Source organism: Podarcis pityusensis, assembly GCF_964106645.2.
Source record: "Podarcis pityusensis genome assembly, chromosome: 5".
In the NCBI taxonomy this organism is placed as follows: Eukaryota; Metazoa; Chordata; class Lepidosauria; order Squamata; family Lacertidae; genus Podarcis; species Podarcis pityusensis.
This window is the reverse complement of record NC_138032.1, coordinates 96,072,341-96,094,261: the sequence shown is the minus strand read 5'-3', so window position 1 is coordinate 96,094,261 and position 21,921 is coordinate 96,072,341. Positions and strand designations below refer to the sequence as shown.

Here is a 21,921-nt window from a genome sequence, read left to right as displayed (position 1 = left end):
TTTACAACCATAATCTGTTCCGGAGGTCCGGTTGTAAACCAAAACAGGTTGTAACCCAAGGCGCGCTTTTGCCAATGGGGCCTCCAAAAAAAAGGGGGGGTTATAATAAAAAAAAAAATGGGTTGTAATCCAAAAAGGGGACACACACTGCCGGGTTTGACATGGTTGTAATCCAAAACGGTTGCAAACCAAGGTACCACTGTAGTTGTGATTATGGCACATGTTGAGATGTGCACTGGGAATTCCCTATGGAGAGGGAAAGGGACAGATGCTTCCGATCTCTTGGCTTCAGATAAGGAGCGTGTTGTGCTGGCTCCGAGTAGGCCATATGGTTTGACAGTAAGTTTTGCAGTTGTCGTTTCTGTTGTAGTTTGAGTGGTGGTTATGATGAGAGTTTCAGCAGTTATTGTACAACCATGTTTGGATTTCACTGAGTCTGAAAACCATGTAGGCAAATTTAAAGAGGACATCAGATGTTAGGTCTTTCTGCCCTTTTGTATTTTCGCGTTAGTAGCTTGTTAGGCATTCCCAGCCAATATTCTTCTTGTGGATGAAATGTTTCTACCTTTTGCATTTGACTACTATGATGGTGGGACGCAGGTGGTGTTGTGGGTTAAACCACAGAGCCTAGGGCTTGCTGATCAGAAGGTCGGTAGTTTGAATCCCCATGACGGGGTGAGCTCCCGTGGTTCAGTCCCAGCTCCTGCCAACCTAGCAGTTCGAAAGCACACCAGCGCAAGTAGATAAATAGGTACCTCTCCGGCGGGAAGGTAAACAGCATTTCCGTGTGCTGCTCTGGTTCGCCAGAAGCGGCTTGGTCATGCTGGCCACATGACCAGCTGTACACTGTCTCCCTTGGCCATTAAAGCGAGATGAGCACCGCAACCCCAGAGTCGTCCGCGACTAGACCTAATGGTCAGGGGTCCCTTTACCTTTACTATGATGGTAATTTTTCACAATGTTGGTAAGGTGGAGAAAACGGGCTGTGGGGGAGATAATGGAATTGTCCCCTGGCCAGACTCCTGTTCTCCCACCCCTCACTACAGCTAGTTCTGTTTATTGAGTTTCCTACTGCTTCAATTCTGAATTCAATGTTTTTGGCAAATTTAATGTTCAGCCGCACCAGAACCTAAATCGATAATCTTAAGATTTGTTCAAGATCTTTATATCTTTATTTACAGGTGCTTCATAAATTACTATTTCAGACTGTGTACGAGTTCCCTTCCCAAACACCTTTTACACAGATTTATCTGCCTGTTGGCAAACACTAATATCAAGGGTGCCACACGACAGTGCCTTGTAAATACGACATGTGGCTTTTCTTTGCTTGTAAATGCAGTTAGTGCTTCTATAAATGTCTTTCTCCTCAGAGGCTGAAACCGTATTGAAATGTTTAGCACAATATAAGATCAGTCTATTAAAAAGTTTAAAGACCTGAAGATTGCTTGCTTGAAGTCCGCAAAATAAAATTTTTGAAACTTCATATTCTCCAAGTCAACTGAAAATGTTTGATCAAGTGCCCTTGTACAACATTTTCGTGGTCATCGTATTATTTCTGCCTTGCACTCCAACCTGACAAGACTTATTTTTTTGAATATCCACTTCTCAGTGTTCAAGGGTCTTGGAACTTCTGTTCTTTGGGAACCTTGCTACCCTCTCTCACAGAGAACAAAGGCAGAATATTTATGCAGCCTTGCTTACCCACCCACCTCACCCCAGTGTCTTCAAAGGAATGAATTCTACACTCTGGGAAAACCTATTTAAGGCAATAGCTACATGAGGCTGTGTTCCCAGCGTTGAGCAGTGTAGCTGGGCTGGCTGGCCACATCAAAAGATTCCTTGCATCTTAAAACTACCCATATTTTAGAAGTTGATTTCTGTTTAATGGTAGACCTGGCTGCAATCCATGCTTATTTAATGCATACCTTTATTTCTGTCCCAACATACCTTGGCTTACTCAAAATAAGAGGGCTCTGTGAGGATTTAAAGTAAGAGATTACCCTGCAGAAATCTATGTATGAAATGGAATTTGCATGACTAATTTTAAACTGTCACGCAGGATGGCATTTAGCGTCGGCTAGTGAATAGGTAAGAGAAGTTGAGCAAACTTGAACACATTCTATATCTGAGATCTTGATTTTAATAGCCTTCTAGGGATTTTGTTGCACATGTGTGTGAGATGTGTCAGCTTTGTGTTAATTAGATTACTGCAACATTTCATAGGTGGGGCTGCCTCTGAAGACAATTCAGAAATTTCAGCTGGTAAAGAAGTATATAACGCCAATCCTAGCCCAACTGCACTGCCTGCCAATCAGTTTTGGGGCCCATTTCAAAGCATTATACAGCTCAGGACTGCAATACCTCAAGGACGTCCTCTCCCCAGTAGGAACCATCCAGGACCCTGCAACCATCATCCGAAGCCCTTCTTCTGAAGCCCATGAGAGGTCTGGAGGGTGGCACTTGAGAACAGACCTTTTCTGTGGTGGCTCCCTGTTTGTGAAATGCTCTCCCCAAGGAGACTTGACTGACACCTTCATTACATATATTTAGGCGCCAGGCAAAAACATTTTGTACGTACAGTGGTACCTCGGGTTAAATACGCTTCAGGTTACAGACTCCGTTAACCCAGAAATATTACCTCGGGTTAAGAACTTTGCTTCAGGATGAGAACAGAAATTGTGCTCCGACGGCATGGCAGCAGCGGGGAGGCCCCATTAGCTAAAGTGGTGCTTCAGGTTAAGAACAGTTTCAGGTTAAGAACAGACCTCCCAAACGAATTAAGTACTTAACCAGAGGTACCACTGTAGTTGGATTCACACATAACTGTAAGCCGCTGTTAATGTAAACAAGGTTTACGAACCAATAACAAACGATCTCTGTCAAATCAAAAAATAACTTCTGGTTATGTTAAAACACGTGTAGCCCAATCCTGCTGTAATGGCCAGATCTCCCATCTCCCCTCCCTGCTCTCTGCCCAAAGGCATCTTCCATCCACAGGTCCTCATATGAACCCTCTAGGAAGCTCAGTGTGTTTGCATCATTCCACATAGAATGTCTGGGAGAGAAGGGAAAGGTCTTCTCTCTTACACCTTTTAAAGCCTCTTCCAGAACTTCAGGTATGTGCCAGACATTTCAGTCAGTGTGCATGTGGGAAAACTGATGCAGTCTGAATCTTAGGTGATTGCACCCCTTGTTTCTTCTCTGTCATCCTATGGGAGTCACCCTATAAAAATAGCACATTTTTTGGGGTGGGGACTTATTTGCAGATGTGCATAGGATTTCAGCATTAATTTAAAGAGAAATTATGTTCTCAAATGTGTCCCTGCAATCCTTTTGATGTAGGGCTATTGATGGCTCTGCTCTGCTTCCACAGCTGGAGGCAGCAGTGCTCTGAAATACCAGTTGCTGGAAACCCCAGGAGGGGCGAGTGCTGCTCTAGTGCTCGAATCCTGCTTGCTGGTTTCCCACTGACATCTGGTTGGCCGCTGTGTCTACAGGATTCTCGTCTAGATGGGCCATTGGCCGGACCTAGCAGGCTCTTCTTGCATTCTTAAAATGTACGTTGAGGAGCAAGGAGAGAAGGTCACAAGGCAAGCTGGTGGGAATGGGGGAAGGCCTCCTTTGCTTCACAAGAGAAGACTAAAATTGTGGCCAGGAGGTTGAATTTACCAAACCACAGACAAAAATTGCATGGCAGTATTGATTTCTGCTTAATGCTATATTTTAAGACACAGACACTTTAGAAACATTTTGTAAGTTGTGGTTATACCTCTGAAAGCACAAAAGAATTCGTTTGGTGTGCCCTTCCAAGTAGGTATCTAAATGCCTTTTAAACCAGAACTTCTGTAAATGAATCATACTGTCTGATTGAGCAGGATTGTTCCAAATGGCTTTCTGGTTTGTTTCCCGTTTTCCACTAAACTTATGAAGAAGCAATATAGTATGACTGGCCAAAGCTTCTTTTCTGTTGCCCATTGTGTTCTGCTGTGGATCCTGAGTGATGTTTAAAGGGTGCATATAGCTGTATAACCTTCCTGGAGGGAGAATTTTCTCTCCACAAAACAAGCCTCCAACAGATTTGTAGTAGTCCACCTCGCCCACCCCCCTTCCCTGATGATGAATTGCAAGGTTTAGAATTTGTTTAACCAGAGGTAAAGTTTTTACTGAATTTGGGTGGAGAATGTTCACAATAACAACTACTTGGGCCCTCTTACAGTTCTTTTTCAAAAAAAGATGCTATGTGACATTTGTGGTGAAAGGGGCAGTAAAAATAAGAACATAGCCAACTGTTGAACTTAGTAGAAAATTGTCACTAAACCTACACTGTAACGAGCTAAGGTGTTTTGTGAAGCCCATGGCAGTGATTGGCTGAGTTGCCTGCCTGTCACGTGGGGACTCTGCAGGGTGGAGCCTCTGCCTGCTACTGCCTCCTTTAATCTTCACGGTTGCTGGTTGCTGTTAGCTAAGCTGCTCTGATCCTTGGTAACGGATCTTCTGCCGTTCCCCATCTTAATTGTGGTTAAGTCAACCAGGGTTCTGCCTGCTTAGTCAGGTTAAGGTTGGCCTTAACCCTGGTTAGTGTAATTGCTGATGCTAGTGCTGTGCAGCGGCGGAGCAGGTCTCCATGCCGTCTGGGGTGGGGGCGGGGGGCACACAGCAGCCTCACATGAGGCTGGGGTCAAAGGGCACACGGTTGCTGCGTCCCCACATCACCCTCCCCTAGCAGCCTTGCAAGGCTCGGATCCGGAGAGGGTGATGTGAGAAGAGTACGGCAGTCACACACCCCTTGATCCTAGTCTCACCAGCTAAGGCGAGGCTGGGATTGAACGGTGCTTGGCTCCCGCGCCCCTCCCCCCTCCCAGTAGCCTTGCAAGGTTGGGATCTGGGGAGGGCAGCGCGAGGACACAACAGCCACGCGCCCTCTCATGCCACCCTCCCTGAGTGGTCTTGCAAAGCAGTACAGGGTTGACTTAGAGAGGGCAGGAGGAGCAATGTGCCCGGGGCAATCACCCTGGCAGTCCCCCCCCTCCGGCTATGCCCCCAATGCTGTGTTAAGAAGGGGGGGGGAGGATTTTGCTCTGGGGTTGGGGTACCCCATGGCCCATTCCTGAGCACTCTAAACTGCTGTGAGGTTAGGCTCTTCCAGTATGTCTGCACAAGCTCTTTATTGTGCTGAAATAAATATCCTTACATCTTTGCGGTTTCAACAGTGGCTTGCAGGTTCTGCAACTTTTGGAATAATATTGCAATAGCTCTCGTTAGGCTTCCTATTGGTGGTGTCTTTTCTAAGAAAAGTTCTTTCAATGACACGTGCTCTTCCTTTGTGATTTCAGCTGACGTATTTGATCTAAATCGGATTTCCCCATCCTGGTGCCCTCGGGATGCTTTAGATCAGAGCATGCTGGTGGGGCCTAATGCGAGTTGCTTCAGAGGGCATCCGGTTGGGGAAGGCTGATTTGTTTGATGCCATGGATACAGTAGGAATTCTCACGGGGGGTGGAACCTTCATCTTGGGCTAAAAATATACTTTGCGTATTGATAAGCTTTTTTCTCCTGCTGGAAATTTTGTTTCTATAGAAAATTCCTAGACTTCCTTTAGATGTTATTATGTAGCTGGTTTGAGTTACCTCTTCCTGTACAAGGTCAACATTTTTAAACTGCGCACTGATGATGGACTTAGGACACCTTTTGACACAAGCTGCGCTGAGAAAATTTCTGTGTACTCTGGAGTCCATGAAGGTTTTTTTAAAATGACTTCCCCTTTCCCAAATGGGAGTTATGCAGAAGTCAGAAAGTTGTGAATGAGCATCATGAATCATACAAAAAAGAGTTTTGTTAGCTGATAATGGCTCATGGTCCCCACTCCAATCACAACAAAAAATGTGAGTCTACTTTAGTTATTTGAAGTGGAGGCAGACTGATAACACTTATATACAAACAAAATATATACAGTGGTACCTCGGTTTACGAACTTAATCTGTTCCAGAAGTCTGTTCTTAAACCAAAGCCGTTCTTAAACTGAGGTGCGCTTTCCCTAATGAGGCCTCCTGCCACTGGTGCCCGTCCACCGTTCAGATTCCGTTCGTAGACCAAGGTAAAGTTCGCAAACTGGGACACTACTCCCGGTTTTGCGGAGTTCGTATACTGAATAGTTCGCAAACAGGGCTGTTCTTGAACCGAGGTACCACTTCACAGGGTAAGCTCTAAAACCAGGGGTTCTGCACAGTGCTTTTTTCTGGAAAATGGTGGGGGAACTCACCATGAAGTTTCTTTGTTTCCTGCGTTCCCAGTCACAGTGCCATATCCCCCTCCCCTGGCAGTGGCTAAATGTAACTCAGGCAGACAAAGATCTGGATTAGAAATGGCCACAATTTTATTGATTACAGGTATAGGTAGGCATTTGTGTATATCAGTTCCAGCCCCCACAAACAATTTTTATTTATTTATTTAATGTAAGAAAAAAAGGTAAGGGAGCTCAGTTCCCCTCAGTTCCTGCTCAAAGAAACTCCTGGTTCTGCAGATTTTCCTTGTGGTTTTGGAACAGCGAATCCTCCTTTGTTATGTTACAGTGGCAGTAGGTACCAACTGGCTAGTTCCAATGACACTAATCCATGGAATTGCTTCTAATCTCTGGAATGGGAGATGAATATGAATGTGCATAAATAACTTCACTTAAAAACAAACAAACAGAAGCTCAGATAGTGCACCTGATACATGAAGTGAAAGGCAAGACTGAACACCATTACACTCACAGATACGATGTTTCAGTGTGTGAATGTATGCACCCCCATTGCAAAGCTGGGCTCACGCTGCAGCTGGATCTGTCTGTTCAATAATAGCACATGTGTTTTCAGCTATAATGACATAACCAGCTATATTTGCTTGTATGTACTGATGAACCCCATGTACTGATGATGCATGTAAAATCTTAAACGGGGTGGGTTTTTGACGGTAGGGTTCCTGGCGTTTGTAGACGCCTGGGAACTTCCACATTGGTTCGTTTCACACACACACTCTAGGCTAAGAAATGGTGTGTTTCTCTAAGTTTGGGGTTGGCACTGTTGGGCAGTTGCTGATGGCCCAAGCAACTCTGGATGATCTATCAATTTTGGTGATACACATTTTTTTTAATCTACAGGAAAATCTGCCAGCATTTCTCTTAATACACACATTTTTGTATGCAGTTTTGACTAATGTGCATATTTTTCAGTTGTTAAGCATTTGTGTATACAGTATAGCATGTGGAATTATGGATAATTTTTTTACCTTTAAGAGCTCTATATTTCTAGAACGTAAAAAAGCTAGGATTTCTTAAACTTCATTGCTTTGCCTTGACTTGCCTTGTAGTCCATCACTTTTTCATATTTTACTGTTATCACATGGGAGAACCCTTGTCCAGTCTGTTTCTGGCTCACTGTCCTACTTGCCTCTGAAACTTCTTTTAAGTTTCTACCGTGGCACAGCAGAAGAGGCAAGCTGCATTTCAGGTTAAATTCTAAGATTGGCACTGAAAAGCAGACTTTTCTCTCTTCAGGGTGCAGTAGAAACTTTGAAGAACAGTTTGGTTCCTCAGTATATACAGGCATCCACAGTACTGCTATTTTAAATGCTTGCTTAAAACACATTATTTGACCCAGGTTTTCCATGAGAGATGATCCACAATGTTGATACATTAATCTGGCCTACTGGTTTGCAGTGCACTTTGCAACTGTTTTATGAATGTGATTTCATTGTTGATTTCATGTTGTCCTCTGCCATATGATGTTTTTGCTTAATGTTGGCAGCAAACTCCCCCCCCCCTTCACATTAATACATGAATGGTTTCTTTTGTTTTTATGAAGATCTTGCTTGGGGGGGGGGGGCACCTGTAAATGCAGTGTTTAAGAACCAGTGCAATAAAGTATACCAAATGTGGAATAGCTTAATCACTTCATAAAGCTAATGCCATTTTGCTTTGCTCTTAAGCTAATAATTTACATGAGGTAATAAAACTGCAGGTATAGATTTCAGGGGAGCAAGACCCAAGTACAATTAAGGGGCTGATAATAGGTCTCTTTTGTATGATTACATCTTTGCCCAAATTGATGTTCTTTAGAACATCTAGTTTACAAATATGCTAGTCTTCAGTGAACATTAAATGCAACCCTGTTATTAACAGGGAAACACAAACTTGTTTGAAACATGTGTCTTCTGTTCTGAATTAGTCCCTGACATATCCTCCCCTACTATTATAGTACTGGAGGTGGGAGAGAACCTTAAGTGCCTCGACCCATTTAACCTTAATTGCTTTGTTTTTAATAGAGGCTTACTAACTAAAAGAACCAAATTATTGCTTGAATTAGGCTGTTCTAATCTTAATTAAAAGCTTTCCTTTATAATCGGAAACAGCCTACAATTTTTTTTAGAAAAAACAAACAACCCGTAAGCCTTTCTTAAATGGGTTGTTTGAAAGCTCAAATACCTTTTAGATAATAATTTAGTCTCCATACAGCTACTCATTACCGTAGATGTATTCCAGTTAATTAAAATTTTAAAAAGCCTTCTCTATGTGGTTTTGTCCTACTTTTCAATTGCTTGTTTATTTAGAGGGGCTGTGAGCAACAGATTCTGAAAATGGTTTGTAGTTTGGGTACTTACAGGTTCCTCAATCAGTGCATGAAGCCTTCAGCTCTGTGCTTGCTTTTTAAAAAAAAAATTGTCCAAGATTATTTGATTAGTTACAAATAAAATTTAATTAAAAATGAATGTGAATCTTGTGAATTCACAAGATTACCATAGAAGCTTTTACCAAGAGAGCCTTGCCTCAGCCCCAAATTCCAGGTTTTTAGAAAAGCAGACAAGATGTTTTTGTTTTCACAAGCTTTTCGATAGCCTGCAGATAATTTCTTTCATGTTTTGAATGAAAATATTGCCTCTCGGTTAGTTATTGATTTGGTAATATTTTGGGCTTGTTTTGTATGAATCTGGTTTCCAGGGAATGTATTAGAATCCCTTAGCTATTGTCAACCCTGTAAGGCAGGACCAGGATCATGATATTTCAGATGTGAAGTGTCTTGAGTGCGAAAGGAATGAGATAGTTGTCTTGGTCATCTCAGGCCATCCAGGGCAGTAGCTCCAAAACACTCCCCCCACCCGCTGGACCATTTGAAAACTGCTGAGGGCCTTTGTGGACCACTTAAATTATTTTTCTGCCCGTAGCAAGTGTAAATGTAGTGTGCGAGATGCTGCATGATTTTTTATCGTATTATTGCTGCTTCTTTTATTTCTTACATTTTTAGTGTATTATGATTCAAATTCTATAGAATTATAATGCAATAAATCACAATCCGTAAGAAATAAAAGAAGCAATAAAATGCAATTAAAAATCAAAATGAATACAGGCAGCAACTGTTTTAGGCGCATCCAGTATGTGTGTGACTGTACACTTGGGCATCATGCACAACCCAGAAGTGACCTGAAAATGTCACAAACGTCACACATGGGGCAGGGTGGGGCAGGGGTGGAATGGGGTGTTTGCTGGTTTTTTCAATGGTGTTGCAAATATACACAATTTCACTTAAATGCACGGTGCCTTGGAACATAACCCCCATGTAAACCAGGAGTTGCCTGTATGTAATGCGATGGATTGTTGCATCTCCCATCATCAACCACAAATCTACAGCCATGCTGAGGACCACTTGAACGAAGCTTGCTGACCAGTGGTGGCCCATGGACCACAGTTTGAGAACCCCTGACCTAGGGAATTCATACCAAGGCTTAGCCTTCACAGTTTAGCCACTTACAGTACATTCGCTTAAAATGTTATAGTTATTTAAGAGACTAGGCTCAGCGTGTCTGCACTGGCTAGAGGGAACATAGAATACAAGCAAAAATCTCAACTTCGTGCAGTGATCTCAGTGATCTTTGTTCTTTTGGGCTTAATGCTACATAAAAGTATGTATGGATTATGTCAGTGTATTTTTGTGAGGGAGAAAGTTTTGGTCTTTAAAAACACTGACATCTTTGAAATAAGCATGTAATGATCTGTTAAAGTTAGCATTTATGAAATCAGAAGTTGCATCCTAGCTTTGTCTTCTGCATAATTGTGACCTTTATTTTCAGTCCTATACACATTTACCTGGCAGCAAGCCCTGTGGCACTCAGTGGAACTTACTTTTGAGTAGACAAGCATAATATTATGCTATAAGCGATCAAGGCCGAGATAACACAATGGAAAATTTGTGCTTGATCTTACTAAAGGGCTCATGGGACATAACTGGAGAATTGTTGTCCTCTTCCATTTGGAATTTTGCACCAGAACTGGCATGCACCTGTGTTTTTTGAACATAATCCTGCAGCCCCCAAGAGAGAAAGAATAAATGCATGATGGATAGATTAAAAGAGAGCAGGACGAAGAAGAGAGAGAGGGTAGGTGCTTATGTGTCTTTAGGGTGTGTGTGTGTGTGTGTGTGTGTGTGTGTGTGTAAGGAAGTACAGTATAGATGCTTTTAACCCAAGCATGCATTTGGGCAGGACTTTTTTTCAGCCGGAACTCACCGGAAATGAGTTCTGGCACCTCTCAGGTGGGCGCCATTGCCATTCTAAGAGAATGAGGGAGGTGTTTATGGTGAATTCCGGCACTTCTTTTTCTAGAAAAATAGCACTGCATTTGGGGACCCATTTCATAATCATTTACCATATATTTGCATGGTGGTGGTGCTCCTGTTGCAACCCAGCTTGGATCAGGTCCAGACCCACCAGCTGAAGACCACTGCTGTATCCAGATGGCAAAGATTCATAGACTCATAGAATTGGAGAGTTGTAAGGGACCACTAGAGTCATCTAGCCCAACCCCCAGCAATGCAGGAATCTTTTTGCTGAACTTGGGGCTTGAACCCACAACCCTGAGATTAAGTGTCTCACACCTTATTGACTTGGGTCCCAGCTGAACCCACTTTAGGTAAAGGGACCCCTGACAGTTAAGTCCGGTTGCAAACGACTGTAAGGTTGCGGTGCTCATCTCGCTGTATAGGCTGAGGGAGCCGGCGTTTATCCGCAGACAGCTTTCCGGGTCATGTGGCCAGCATGACTAAGCCGCTTCTGGCGAACCAGAGCAGCGCAGGGAAATGCCATTCACCTCCCCGCTGGAGTGGTACCTATTAATCTACTTGCACTTTGACATGCTTTCGAACTGCTAGGTTGATAGGAGCAACGGGAGCTCAGCCCGTCACGGGGATTCGAATCACCGGACTTTTGATCGGCAAGCCCAAAGGCTCAGTGGTTTAGACCACAGCGCCACCCGCGTCCCACTTGAATGTGTTACAAATTGCAGCTATTTAGTAAGAACTATAAGCATTTCTGTGTATTTATTTTTAAAGGAAACTGGTACAGTCTCTCTGAGAAGGCAGACCAGAACGTGATTATTCCCGAATAAAGAAATACTGGGCACTTCACATAGGAAAAAGCTTCCAGCCTTTACAGCAGGATAATGGGAACTCAGGCACAATGTGCTTTGTTCTGTTGGTTTATTTCATTTTATATTTTGTGAGAAAGTAGTATGCCATTTCCTAGCTCTCAAAGATAAACTTTAAACATATTAAAATCAGAGTTATTAGCAACAATAGAAAGTAAGATAACAGCGTTCATACACTTCAAAAATTACCTAACAAAATTCCTAAGTGGTCAATCCAGAAGCAGCTGAAAAAGACTGATCTTGCAGGCAATTCTGAAACCAAATAAGGAAGAAGTGCAACTTGGTCCTTGTTGTGGGAGTACAGAGTGGCACCATTATTCAAGTGTCCCTCTTTTCATCTGTGAAATGCTGGAATTGAGGAAGTCCTTAAAAAACCCTCTGGCTTGGAGAGCTCGATAGAGGCGATGCAACTGCATTAGAATATTAAGTGTTAATTGCAAAAACAGTTGTGTATAATGCTCTATAAGAGTATGGTTTGTTTTTATTTTATTTTAGGATTTTGTAGGGCGTGTGGTGCATAAAGGCCTTCCCTTGCAAGAGAATATGAGATAGCTTTGCTCTAACTCTGATAATAGGAATACTGGCTAAGAAGAACAGCAGTAGTTTAATCCCCTCTGAAGCAGCAGTGCAAACAGTATAGAGACAAAGTACTTAGCTGCACAAGTTAATGACAGTGTAAACTACTGTTGTTTGGGAAGTCAAATGCAAATGAACACGGCGGTACAAAGAACATTGCAGAGTAAGGGAAGAAAGCTGTAGCTAGGAATAAAGTACTGTACAGTTATTGGTGAATGTTCATTTCCCTTTTGCAGCTCCTCTGTAAAATTCTACCTTGCAGGGGGAGAAGAATGTTTTGGTGCAACTTACTATCCCATCCCTTCAAACTTGGTCTATTACACTTTCAGGTTTTCTGTTGAATGAACATGAACATCAAAGCAGAGCTTTTTTGTTAGAAACACTGAAGCATGAAGCGCTGTTTGGAATTTAAGGTTACTTTAGTTTTTGTTGTAAGAAAAAAGTGTGTAAATTGGTATGGTTGAAGTAATCATAAGTTATCTCCCTATATATGTGGTTAGGGTACCAATTAGTAGCAGGACAGAGTAGCAGTTTTATTTAGTTATTATAAAAAAAAACTTTTTAAACTGCTTTGTGTTTAAAGTTCTCTGAGTGGTATATAAAAATACAAGCAACAAAAAACCATCATAAAAACAGGAATCAAGCAATAAACAGGGTTCAGCCAGATGCATTTTTAAAGTAATATTTTTGTTGTTGTGGGGTTCATATTGCATCTCTCACCACAGATGATCCTATATAAAGTGATGGTCCTATGTAAAATGATCCTATATAAAATACAGTACGACAATAAAATGCACTAAAGCATTTCAACAAATATAATTTTGCCTTCCAAAGTTACAGATAATATGCATTTTAGCAGGATCCTTCATGTGCTGAATACTGGGGTGATTATGCTGGAGTGATTTACCATTTTTCTTGACTTTTGTCTAACCTGGATAACTTAAGGTGATCCTCTGTTGGGTACTGATGCTTAGGTACAGTAGAGCATAAAACACAGGCCATATGCTTCTGCAAGAGGGAGGGGCTGAGACCACTATTTGTGGGATGATGTGTGGGTGGGCGACGGACGGACATGACCATTATGTCCAGAAAAGGTGATGGATAGCAGGAGGTGGCATTAGCCAGCTCACAGGGCATGCTATAGCTTTGTTGGTGACTGTTGGTATGTTAGGCAAGCATTCGCGCAAAAATACGGAAAACATAAGAGATATTTACGAATGACAACAGTGGCATAAAGTCTATGGCAGCATTTGATTGACCCTGGATTAATGAAATATAAATAAAATAAGTCAAAGGTTAAGTACTGTTCTAAGAATGTATAAGAAAGGAAACAAAGGATAAGCTAATAATGTTAGGTATATTCACCATCAGAAAGAAAATACACATCGGGAAATGATAGGAAGTCCAATTATGGGTGGGTTTTTTTGGTTTTTTGTTATCTATGTTAATACCGGTAAATAGAGAAGAAAACAACAGACAGTAGAAATATAAATTAAGTTTATTGTTTGTTAACAAATGGAGTATTACTTGTATATGGTTGTTGTTTTGTTTATAAGATTCATACTCATGTCTGGTTAAAGAAGATGTATACTATATTTGTTGTATAAGATTGTCAATAAAGTAATAAAAAAAGAGAGGAAAGCTAGCGTTGTATGTCACTGTACCTAAGTCCCAGGCTCTTTCCCCATAGAGGCTTCCAGTACATTCTCCTGGAACTGACTGCAGCTGTTGCTGAGAAGGGATTTCTGATCCAATGAATGTGCCTTCGCATTAAAATCTTCAGATGGGGCACTGCTCTGGTTGTCTTCTCTGTTGCAAGTTGGGGCCAAATTAAACATGATATCATTAAATACATGTTTGCATTTAACATACAGGTTTGTTTTTTTTCAAGGGCACACATAGCATCAGATAGAATGGCTGATAATTGTTTTCTGCAGAGAAAAGGCCAGCTCTAGATGAAGGAAGGGGAAGGAACAGTTTAATCCACCCCTTAACTGGAAATGCGCATTTTATTTCATGTCTAATTTCACCCTCAGATTGGCATTTGCTGAGAAGAGGAGAGCCTTCTTTGCTTTGGCACCTGACGTGTGGACTCCTCTTCCTCAGCAGCTGTCAATCTCTACTTTCTTCCTGCTTATTCCACCAGGGTTTGGGCCTGTAATGTGGTTTGATTTTGTTGTTGTTGTAAACCATGATTCTATGTATATTGACTTTTAAATATTATACAGTAATGATTTTATGTTACTTTATTGTTGGAAGCCAGGGGGTTGCCAAAATGGGGCTGTGGGCGCATGTGTGCCCACAGAAATTTTTCCAGGGGCACACAGGGTCTCCTCCCCTTCCTCCGCTAGTGTTTGGCTTGAGAACCACATCCTATTGTAGCCAGTGTAATAGGTTTCAGTGTGTCCTGGTGTGTGTGGCACCCACAACAGCTCCTCCATTTGCAATTCATGTGCCTATTGGCCCCCCAAAGTTGGTGGCCTCGGTTGTAAACCATCTCAAGGGCAGTTAGAGACTGAGTTGATCTCCATGTTAGGTTAAAGGATTACCCACATTGTCCTTGATTGTACCCCCCTCCTTTCTCTAACCTAAGTAACCGTTGTTGTTGTTGTTGTTGTTGTTGTTGAGTGTTTGCCAATAATTCCTGTGGGGAAAATTTAAATGTTGCTCTTAAAGTAAGACACTATCTGCCATCCATTACTGTATGCTGAATGGTCCAGCCCCCTTTTACAGATACCCCTCAGGATCTCCCCAAAAATCATCTTTGCTTATCAACAGAGTTGGGCATCTTGTTTGATTTTTTTGTTGTATAAATTTATACCCTGTGTTTCAGGAAAATTTCTAACATTTAATATTGGGGAGTTGGGCTTGGAAATTGTTTTCCTTTAGGCATACAGAAGCTGGAGTAGTTCTTTTATCTATTTTTCTATTCTTTTAGTTATTTTTCCTCTGTTCTTTTTTCTCTTTCTGTTTTTTATATAATTTTGTTTTGTGAGGATTATGAGTATTGTATTCTATTTAATATTTTCTTTCTCTTTATTATTCTTCCTTTTTGAAATATATCTCTTTTTATTATCTTTTTATAAATGTGTTTGGATTTTAGTGCTCAACATGTTAAAAACCTTCACTAGAATTGTTCTTTAAAAAGAAATTGTTTTCCTTTCTTTTTTTACTCTTCTGCTGTTGATTTTAATTATCTATATATGTTTGTTATTAACTGTTTTTATGCATAATTTTTATATCTCTTGTGTAAATTGTTTTATTACAATTGTTTTATTACAGTTGTTTTATTACAAGTGGAATATAAATTTGGTCAGTTAATGAATTAAATATCTTGCCAGTCACACATGTGGGAAGAATGTGGAGAGAAAGCAGGAAAAGCAACAAAGATTCTGTGGCACCTTAAAAACTATGAAATTAACGGTCCCATAAGCTACCATGGCTTATCTGCTTCCTTCATTTTGAAAAATTCATATGCCACTTAGTCACGAATCTTTCTAAGGAATTTACGCAATAAAATTAGCAAAACTGTTAAAATAATTGTGCATATGATAATCATAAATGGAAAAAAATAAAATCAGTAAAATATTTTTTTAAAAAAGGTTTATTTGAGGCTGGCTGAAATGAAGCATGGGAAGGGAACCTGCCTTCATCAGATGCCTTGGTCTCCTCAGCCGGCAGCTGTGTTTGTAAGCACAAACTCACACAAGGAAAGAACCGGCCAAAGGGCCTTGAAATGCACAGCTTGTCTTGAATTAGATAACCTTGCAGAACTACAGAAGTAATAATAATAATAATAATAATAATAGTAATCACAAAAACGAGTTCACAAAAGCTTAGTACACAAAACAGTCTTTATTTAGAAATGTGCCTGGCCTTTCGACAGGGTCATATTTACCTCCTGGGACATTTATGCCTCCTTTTCTAACACAACCTCTGCAAGAAGTAACGGGCTTTACTGTCCACTTCACAAGAAGGCCTAGCATGTTGGGTTTTTTAGAGACCCCTCCTGTTCTGATGCAAACTGGATTAAATTGAAGTAGAGTATCCGCGGCACATCAATGTCTTCTTTTATTTGACCCCTGGCACAGTGCAACTTTTGTGTCAGTTCAGATGCCCCAACATAGCTTGCTATACCAGCCTTCTCCAGTGGATCCTTCAGGAAGCTTCCAGAAGCAAGTCCCAACCATTTTGGGTGCCATGAGATTCTTATAGGCCAGGCATGTCCAACAGTTCAATTGCGATCTACCGGTCAATCGCGGGGGTGTCTTTGATCAGTCACGGTATCAAGTTAGTGATCACCTTTGTGCTCCATTACTGTACCCTCCCCTAAAGAAAGCTCAGCAACTCCTGGCAATGACAATGGGTAGATCACAGCCGGTCTTTTTATACTGTGAGTAGATCGCGGGAGTTGGACGTGCCTGTTTTATGCTTTGCCTCTCTGTCTGGACCATCGATGGAGCTCCCCAAATACAGTGGTACCTCGGGTTAAGTACTTAATTCGTTCCGGAGGTCTGTTCTTAACCTGAAACTGTTCTTAACCTGAAGCACCACTTTAGCTAATGGGGCCTCCCGCTGCCGCCACGCCACTGGAGCATGATTTCTGTTCTTATCCTGAAGCAAAGTTCTTAACCTGAAACACTATTTCTGGGTTAGCGGAGTCTGTAACCTGAAGCGTATGTAGCCGAGGTACCACTCTACATCCTTCTGCCACCCAAAGAACAGTTTGTAATATTTTGAGCAGGGACCATTTGCAAGTGATGGCAACACAGTATCGCAGCGTTGCCATGTTAATTAGCACGATCATCTTCTTCTTCTTCTTCCTCCTCCTCCTCCTCCTCTTCTTCAACCTCCTTTTATCAAAGCAATTCAAGCCCTGGGAAGCTGTTGCACTTGTGCCTTTTCCGCTTGCCCTAATGAAGGCCAGGTTTCCCTTCTTCGACTCTCCCATTCCCATTGCTCACCCTTGACCTTGTCTATAGAAACAGTCCTTAGGACTTTAAAATTTTTACAGTTTCCTCAGGCAATAGCATCTTGAAAGCATCATGACAACTGGAAGGCAATAAAAAGAAAGAGGCATGTGGCGGGTCTCTAATTGATTTCTTTGTAATAATAAAAAAAATCATGTCAGTTGCAAGGCCACAGCGTTTAGAGGCAAAATGCATTCATCTTAACAAAGGCCATGTTTGATATATAGGCCTCTTCCTTTAGTACTGGAAGGAAGGGGAACCACTGGGTTCGTGCACAGGTTTCTTTGTTTCATGGAAAATCAAATTAACCTCGATATCAAGCAAGTACCTTGTTTATGTCTGAAGGGGGGGAGGGAATCTCGCGTTTAATACATCAATAAATACGAGGAAATGATAAACTCTATTTGTCAAGTTGAGAGTGGCTGCTTAGCCTGCCAGAATATACTGACTGCTACAGAGGTTCAGGAAATTTGGATATACTCAAGGTTGCCTGTTTTTTGTTGTCTGTATTTTGTTCATCTTTGTAGTTAAGGAAAAATCTGCTTAAAATCCCCAGTAAGGTAATTGATATGAGAGGCAGTAGAGTCTCTTCTGTAAGAAAATTAAGTTCTGGTCAACCCATTGCAAAAAAGGATGATTATAGATCTGGGGAAAGTACAAAAACCGCTCAACTCCATAATCCACAGTTGGACAATACCATTAATTGTTTTTGAGGTCTCTAGGACTCTTAACTGGGAAGATGTTACCCAGAGTAGGAAGTGAGGCAGGGGACAGCAAACTTTTTGAGCAGGGGGCTGGTCCACTGTCCCTCAAACCTTGTGGGGGGCCGGACTATATGGGGGGGGGAATGAACAAATTCCTATGCCCCACAAATAACCCAGAGATGCATTTTAAATAAAAGCACACATTCTACTCATGTAAAAGCACACTGATTCCTGGACCGTCTGTGGGTCGGATTGAGAAGGCGATTGGGCCGCATCTTGCCCCCAGGCCTTAGTTTGCCTACCCATGGAGTGAGGGGATGTGGGAAGGTACAATAAATAGGCAGACTTCAACCTGAGCAAGTCTTTCCCAGGTTTCAGAGGCAACAAGTTACACGCCTAGGATTGCTGGATAAAGAAGCAATGGCTGCTCCTCATTTCTGGGAAATTAAAGGTCCCAAACTTTAAATGAAACACACAAGTTTTGGGGTTAGGTAGAGAGCAGAAGTAGAGAGAAATGGCAGTCTTTAATTTGGCAAAACCATTCTTTAATGCCACAAATGATCATGCGATTCAAGTATCTTTTGAAGTGTTTGGATTCCCCTCATCCGGGGCGGGGGGGCGGGGGGGAGACCATTTAGGCTGCAATTCACAAGCTATGGTGGGATTTGATGATCATTATTGGCTGTTCTGACTCTTGACTGTCCCTGACCTTCCCGTCCTCAGGTCCTCTAGCACTCAGGACAAGGAGAAAAGATTGGTTTCTTACTTTGGGTATTGTTAGAGAAGGCCAGCAAGAAATGTTCCAAGTCCCTGTAATGTTTTTCCAACTTTGCTTGTATCACACAATGCAAATGCAAACACCAAAATACTCAAGCATTTCTGTGTTCTGAATTTTTTTGTGAAATGTGGACATCAGACCTCAGTGATATTGATTTATGCTTGCAGAATTACTAAAAGTTGGCAAATAGAGAGGAGTCTTCTGTTATACAGCTTTGGCGCTAACACTTTATCCCAGATAGTGTTCTTATAAATAGGGGTCAAGTTTTTAATGGTTTAATCATTTGATTAATTAACCAAAGGTTTAGCAGATAGATGGGAGCCTGGCTTGATCAGTGAGTGCAGATTTGAGGGCTCATTTGTTTTCTCACCAACCCCACTATCATTGTTTATTTTTTAGAATAAACACAGAAAACTCAAATTGTTAGTTGATTCTGCAAATATTCTTCCTTTACACCATAAATTAATTCCATCAGCAACTATGAAGAACAGATTGTCCCCACCTGTAGATTTTAATAGACCTTAAAAAAAAGAAGAGAAATCAGGATGAGATCTTATGCATTGTTTGTAAACTGAGGCTCTTGAGTTCTTTCATCATTCCATTGTTAAATGTCAGTAATTTTCATTTAACTCTGAAGCCAGAGAAATTTAACTTAAATAAAACCTTTCCAAAGAAACAGATCTAGTCTAGTGGGTCGATCTAAATACCATTATATGAAGGTCCTTTCTTCTATGTTCTCAGGGACAGCAGTATTTGCTGAACAGTTTATCATTTTTGCGCCCCAATACTGCTGCTCCCCCAAACAATACAGTTCTGTTATATCGTTTCTGGAATATTACTGTAACATCTGCTTGTTAAATGATGAATTATTATGTACTTCCAGTATCTCAAAAGATATTGATAGTCTTTTGACTGTACTGATGGTCTCATTGTACGTATTGCTATTTAAATTTAATCCATTAATCATTGAATTAGTTTAAGCATTTGACTCGGTTAAAATTATGTCATTGGCTCTACCATAGTGACAATAAAGGAGTTCACCAACTGCTTGCAACATTCTCAGCAACTGCTGCATAATACTTATATAAAACAATGGAAAGTCGACCATTTGCAGAGTTTCTTCCCATTCTGAAATGCACATGAACTGGGAACAGGTAGAGGAAAGTCACACTTCATGCAGTTACCCACTTCACAACTAAATGTGAATGAAATGCTTTGCATTTAGACATGTTTTATTTCTGAAACATCTAGTGCTGAGAACATTGCAGTCAGTTAATGCACTCTTTTATTGTCAGAGGAGAGCCAACCATATGCTAGTTAACCCTCATATAGCTCAGTTTAGGAATACTTTGAAAACATTTTAATTGTACATTTAATTGCTTACATGGTTCTGAGACTCGTTGTATTGTAACAGCATAAAATATGAGATGCAAAGTGCTTGTTTAAATCTCAAATATAAATGCATTGATTGCCTTAGGCAAGGCACTGTTCCCTTAGCCCTGACACCTAATTTGGAATTTGGGGATAATAATACTGACCTACTTTATGTGGTTATAATAAGACTTACAGAGTTAAATTATGTAACACACTATGTACATTTGAAGTATGTAAGTTATAGCCACAATGATCTTATTATGAGTAAATACGTAAGCTGTTAGCTACAGTCTGTTAATTCCAAACTGGCAAAGTTTAGCTGAAGAAATAAATACATTGATTAAAACATTTTGATTTAATAAAAAGGGCTTTAATTAGGCAGCAGATATTAAAAACAATTTTGTTTGCTTTTAATACACATATTTACCAATATATACAGTCGTGCTTGGATGAAGCGTTCCTCCTTCTCACACAAGGCAGAATGCCTCTTAGAAGAATATATTTATTTTGATTCATGCATGCGTTATCTTTAAGACAAAAATGTGCTTTCTCCCCTCATAATCATTTTTTATTCATGTTATGTATGCATAACAAATCAATCAGTTAAAATGATTGATCAACTAAAATTTATGGGACAGAATGATAGCCCTAATTATTATTGTTTTAAAGAAAACACACAACATTCTGATGTGTTCTGAGATAAGCATTACAAAAATATGGATTATGAATTGCCACATGTTGATAGAACATTTCCAAATCTTTAAGCAACCTTGCTTTATTTCCTCTCCAATACTTCTTTACCAATAGATCATGTAGTTCAAGTTGTGTTCTTTCAACATTATACAGGCATATCTATTCCCTTCAGATGTCTGAATAAATATTTCCATGTAGGCAACTACTGACATATCAGCAATGAAAACATTACATTTTGAGCCATTTTAGTATCCAAACTGTGCTGTATATGATTTCCCCAAGTGCTACGTTTTGCAATTGGATAGCTGATTTAGATGAAAAGATGTTTAAGATTTATGCAGGCAGACAGCTTCCTGATGGCTATATCTACAGAGGTTCAAGAACATAAATTATTGAAAGTCAATTGCAATTTATGCTTCCCAAATTAGTTCCAGATCCAATTGTAAAAAAGGCATACTATGAAAGAAAAACATATATTCTGTCCAAATACAGCTCAGGTTTGAAGGTCTGTCATCAGGCAAGCTCAGATACAATTCTTAGGGTAGGGGTGTCTAGACTGTTGTTTAAAGTTATTGTTCTTTATTCTTATGTATGACTCCATTGTAACCATAAAGCGTCCTTAATGTGCATAAAGTTCAAAAACACATGAATTTATACTTCTCCAGCCCATATCTCTAAGCAGCATGTAATAATGGAATGACATGTTATAATGGCTATATCTTGGTAGGTTCCGTCTTGTTTCACTCCTTACCCACCTAATTCCTTTTAGGAGTTTCAGCTTCTACAGTCAACATCTTCAGGGTTTTTTGTTTGGGAATTATTTGCACAGTAATTTTTAAAAGAACATGCTTACTTAACAATGAAAATACAACTCCCCCCCCTCCGCTCCGTTTATTAAAGGTAAAGGACCCCTGACAGTTAAGTCAAGTCACGAACAACTCTGGGATTGTGGTGCTCATCTCCCTTTAGTGGCCGAGGGCATTTGTCTGCTCTGCAGAAAGTTTTTCCGGGTCATGTGGCCAGCATGACTCAGCCGCTTCTGGCAAAACCAGAGCAAAGCATGGAAACGCTGTTTACCTTCCCGCCAGAGCGGTACCTATTTATCTACTTGCACTTTGTTGTGGTTTTGAACTGCTAGGTTGGCAGGAGCTGGGACCGAGCAACGGGAGCTCACCCCTTCATGGGGATTCGAACCGCCGACCTTTCGATTGGCAAGCCCAAGAGGCTCAGTGGTTTAGACCACAGCGCCACCCGCGTCCCGCTCTTCATTATTGGGACTCTGCATCTTTCCTCTTGCTGCCCTTTGTGCTTAAAACATCTACCCAAAGTACCTATGTGATGCTATTCCTTCGGAACCTTACTCAAAACCTGACT

The 21,921-nt window shown here is 40.9% G+C and overlaps 1 protein-coding gene and 1 long non-coding RNA gene across 7 annotated transcripts in view; one reads left to right on the top strand and one right to left on the bottom strand.

Annotated features, from left to right (window-relative positions):
- SCUBE1 (signal peptide, CUB domain and EGF like domain containing 1) overlaps positions 1-21,921 on the top strand; it is a 202,310-nt gene that overhangs the window by 8,286 nt on the left and 172,103 nt on the right. The window contains exon 1 of one of the 6 annotated variants that reach the window (XM_081005450.1): positions 16,297-16,421. The exons of 3 other annotated variants lie outside the window; for them this stretch is intronic. In XM_081005450.1, the coding sequence (XP_080861576.1) occupies positions 16,385-16,421 (37 nt within the window). In that variant the 5' untranslated portion in view covers positions 16,297-16,384. Of the gene's footprint in view, positions 1-16,296; positions 16,422-16,456; positions 16,507-18,100; positions 18,154-21,921 lie in introns of those variants that run through there. 2 more of the 6 variants (XM_081005452.1, XM_081005451.1) reach the window with 2 other exon arrangements.
- Positions 13,507-16,271, bottom strand: LOC308477319. The gene is made up of 2 exons (XR_013986482.1): positions 15,927-16,271; positions 13,507-13,837 (listed from the first exon to the last, which is right to left on the bottom strand). It is a non-coding gene; the product is annotated as an uncharacterized lncRNA (long non-coding RNA).